Raw genomic sequence first — 4,290 nt, forward strand, 5'->3', positions numbered from 1 at the left:
CTTTGGCCTGTGGAGCTGATTTAACTCAGGTGCTGGAAGCACATGAGGTGGGTTTGCCTTGGCTAAATTTTAGATTTTGCTGCTATATTTCTTTATGCTTTATAGAGTAACTGAGCTGCTGCTTTCTATAAGGAAACAAAGCAAACCCAAAACTGTTCCAACCACTACTGGTTTTCAGTCTTTATCTGGTATAGTCACTGCTAAAAAATGTTTCTTCTTCCTTTGAAGGAATGTGTTGAGGCACTCCAAGAGCTTGTGGAGGGACCTGTTGCTGCAGATGAACTTTCACCTGTTGAAAATACAGGAGGTAACCCAAACTTGTATTTTTGCCTTTAGGTAATCTTTCTGTACCTGCACATGGAGTGATGAGTTTTGGATGGGAGTTTAGACAGTCTCTATCTCAGTTGTGCTCACATTTCAGTGCTATTGCTTACTTCCAAAGCTCTTTGCAGAATCTGCAGTGTTTCCCTGTAGTTTAGGTTAACTGGATGATATTTAACTTTGATTTATTTTTCTATGAGTAGCTGATCTGGTCAGACTTAGCTGCTCTGAGTTATTTGGCTTACAGTCTTCACTCTGATACTGTGATGGTTTAAAAAAGCAAACAAGCCAACAACAAAAGCATTGACAGTGATTGTGCATGCCTATGTCCCCCCGAAAGCTGTGTAAGTGCTGATTACTTTGTTGCCAAATCCTCCCAAGGTTAGTTTTCCTGTTGTGTAAAGCAAAGTGCATTTCTATCCTTATCTTGCCATATTTAATAGTCCTCAAGATCAAGTTACTACTCAAGACTAAGGTGGTTAAACATGCTGTGCCTGATATAGATTATGGGGATAACTTCCTCTAAATGTCACTAACTTTTGCATTGAAACTGAATCAAAGTTCTTCTGTTTCATAGCATAACAGAAACCTAACACTGTTTTTCATAACAGCAGAAACTGCCAAAGCTGAACTGATGACAGTTCCTCCTGCTAAAAGGAAGGTTAGTATCTTTAGTGATGAGCTTTGTTTTACTTTGCTTTTTTTAGCTCCTTCAGACAACATTGTTACTTTTATACCTCCTGCTGCTTGTAAGAGCTTTTACACACTCAGGTGTGAGGGTTGTAATATGTACAGTCAGTATATATTCCAGGTGTATGGATGGCTTGGACAGGTGCAGTCTTGTGCTGGGTTAAGAACTGGCACTGGCCAGGCCCAGAGGGTGGTGGTGAGCAGTGCTGTGTCCAGTTGGGGCTGTCACCACTGCTGTTCCCCAGGGGTCAGTGCTGGGCCCAGTGCTCTTTGGATAAGTGGATTGAATGCGCCATCAGCAAATTTGCAGATGACACAAAGTTGGGGGGGAGTGTGGATCTGCTGGATGGCAGGAGGGCTCTGCAGAGGGACCTGGGTAGGCAGACACTGGCATGTGCTGCCCAGGGAGGGGGTGGATTCACCATCCCTGGAGGGTTCTAGGCTGAGACTGGATGTGGCACTTAGTGCCATGGTCTGGTAACCATGGTAGGGTTGGACTTGGTGATCTTGGAGGTCTTTTCCAACACGGTTGATTCTATGATTCTGTGAATAGTATTAGTGCAGGTAATAGTCTTCAGAAATGAAATTTTTGAATAAAAGTGGTTTATCATTAAGAACATTTTTGTTTATAGCCTGATAGTTAAATTTCCTAAATAATAAGCTCTATAATGTTTAATTTCCAGTTGTGAGTGTCTAACTCTTATGACCCTATAAATGAAATGACAACCTGTTTAAGAGACTAATTACAGTTTGATTCTTACACCTGCAGCATTGTGTGTGTCTCTGTGCAAATCTAATGTGTGCATGAGCACCACAACCACTGCAAATCCATGGTCTGTTTCCCCAACAGGGCAGAGCTGTGCCAGAGGAGACTGATGGCATCATCTCAGGAGCCACAGCTAATAAGAATGCGAAGGGCACTAAAACTTCACGAAAGAACAAGTTTCAAGGGCCGAAGAACACAACCACTGCCAAGAGGAGCCGAGTGAGTGCCACTGCAGCTGCTGGTTGCTGCCTTGACTGCTCTAGCCAAGGGTCTCTCCAGTTTTACATGATTTTCCTCTTTGTAGGAGGAAGACTTCTGTCTTGAGTGTTATTTCCTGTTGCTGCCAATATTCTCTTCCTCACACCCATCTTGATTACAAAGAGGGGAAGTGAAGAATAGGACATAGGGGGTGTTCTTAAGGAGAGACAATGCATGGCAGGTCTGTCTTCCACTGCTTTCTCTCTCTGTAGGCTATCCTGGGAATGGTTAGGTTAGATATTAGGAAGGAATTCCTCCCTGTGAGGTGCTGAGGCACTGGCACAAGTTGCCCAGAGCAGCTGTGGCTGCTCCATCCCTGGGAGTGTTCCAGGCCTGGTTGGATGGCGTTGGAGCGACCTGGTCTAGTGGAAGGTGTCCCTGCCCATGGCAGGGGGTGGAACGAGATGAACCTTAAGTTCCTTTCCAACCCACCCCATTCTGGGATTCCACAACTCCATGAATTTACTGTAATGACTTCTTGAAGGTTATTTAGTTTCTCAATTTCTTTAGGCTTCACCTTACTTTCTTTTAAACGAACCAAAAATCAGACCTTGTTTTGATGTTTTAGATTAATTTGCAGGTGGCAGAACAATGGAACCTTCATTTTAGAGGAATCAGTTTGTTATTCATGAAAATCCAGTAATGGTGTCACTCATTTGCTGAAAAATCTTATCATTATATTTCTACTGTGCTCCATTCAAGCTTCTCAATCTTTGCAGAAAACAAAACAAACAAGTTATGGGAAACGTAGAAAGAAAAAAGCAAGAAAATCTTTATTTGGGGAAAGAGAAATGGCATCTAAGAAACCTCTTCTCAGTCCCATCCCTGAAATTCCAGAGGTTCTCTCTTCTGTCTCATCTCCAGACTCACCCAAGGCAAATACACTTTGTTCAGGTAATGTGGATTTGGGATTGTTGTGCTTTGTTCACCCTGTTCTATTTCAACACTTAGATAAAACACCTGTGCATGGTTATCTGTAGTTCTGTGCACAGGGAACAAGCCCAGAGTCTATTTTGTACTTGGAATTGCTTCTGTAGCAGTAGAGTCTCAAGGATCTGGGAGATTAATTATGTCTAACAGGGTGAATTTAACTCTTGTTGATCTCCAGTGTGGAGCTGACAAAACAGCCACTCTGTACTTGGGTACTGAGACTTTCATAGTCCTTCAGACTGGTGAGCTGGGCATGAGGATAAGGGATGTGCAGAGCTTTCTCTTGGGTTTCCCCCACCGTTTACCTGGAGTGGTTGTTTAGGACACTTTTATGTAATAAAATCCTATAAAGCTTTTGTTGTATAACATATTTAAAAGATATTTTCTCTTTACAAGCAAATCCAATTAACCATGTGTTTGTTCTACTTCAGAGGATGAAGTTTTAGATCATCCCAAATCCAGGAATGCTTGCAAGGATGTCCAGCAGGAGCTGGAAGTAGTTGAAAGGATAAGAGGGAAGAACAGCTGTGCAGTTGATGTGTATCCAAGCTCTGAGGACCTGCACATGGAAGAAGCCAGCAGCTCCAGGGATGGAATCCTTCAGGTGTCAGAGGGTGATTTGGAGTCTGGTGCTGGCACTGACCATAAGGTAACTGAGAAGATCAGAGAAATAATGTTTGAGGGGAAGAGAAGCACTAAGAGTGATTAAACATTGGAACAGACTGGAGAGGCCATGGAATCTCCAGCCTTGGAAGGGAGATACTCAGAGCTGACTGAGGCCTCCGAGCAGCCTGGGCTGGTGGGAGGGGTCCCTGCTTATGGCAGGGATGGAACAGGCTTTAAGGTCCTTCCAACCCATTCCATGATTCTGTGATTCTCCAGCAACCTAAGCTTGGCCTCACACTGCAGCAGATCCAACCTGCTGTGTGTCAGTTTCTTGGGGTTTTGGGGCTTGGTGAGGAGAACACTAGCAGTTATCTGGTTGTGAGCTGTTTGAAACAAGGTTTGTGAGTTACTTTTTGTCTAGCTTTAAAAAAATAAGATTATTTCTTCCCCCAGTTTTCAACCATTGTGCCAGATGCAAAGGATGGGTTTGATACACCTGAGTGTTTCCAGCAAGGTGAAGAGGCTGCATGTGAAAAAGAAGCAAAAGAAAGTGATTCCTTGATTGAAAGTGAGAAATTCCAAGGAAATCTCTTAAGTGGGCTAGAATCCCTGGCACAAGAAGCCACTGGTGTACACCAGGAAGCCCAAAGGACTCCTCCAAAAGAGCCTGCAAGAGGCAGTCCAGCAAGAAGAAGAAGAAGCAGTGCCATCTACTTTCC

At 43.6% G+C, this 4,290-nt stretch overlaps 1 protein-coding gene across 1 annotated transcript in view; it reads left to right on the forward strand.

Annotated features, from left to right (window-relative positions):
• Window positions 1-228: 228 nt before the first annotated feature.
• CDCA2 (cell division cycle associated 2) overlaps window positions 229-4,290 on the forward strand; it is a gene marked incomplete at its 5' end in the record, with an annotated part of 4,629 nt that continues 567 nt past the window's right edge. Inside the window, 6 exons of the mRNA XM_009072019.1 lie at window positions 229-307; window positions 933-982; window positions 1,862-1,996; window positions 2,755-2,929; window positions 3,397-3,614; window positions 4,025-4,201. Of these exons, the coding sequence (XP_009070267.1) occupies window positions 229-307; window positions 933-982; window positions 1,862-1,996; window positions 2,755-2,929; window positions 3,397-3,614; window positions 4,025-4,201 (834 nt within the window). The remainder of the gene's footprint in view (window positions 308-932; window positions 983-1,861; window positions 1,997-2,754; window positions 2,930-3,396; window positions 3,615-4,024; window positions 4,202-4,290) is intronic.

The sequence above is a fragment of the Acanthisitta chloris genome, unplaced genomic scaffold (genome assembly GCF_000695815.1).
Source record: "Acanthisitta chloris isolate BGI_N310 unplaced genomic scaffold, ASM69581v1 scaffold44643, whole genome shotgun sequence".
Taxonomy (NCBI): domain Eukaryota; kingdom Metazoa; phylum Chordata; class Aves; order Passeriformes; family Acanthisittidae; genus Acanthisitta; species Acanthisitta chloris.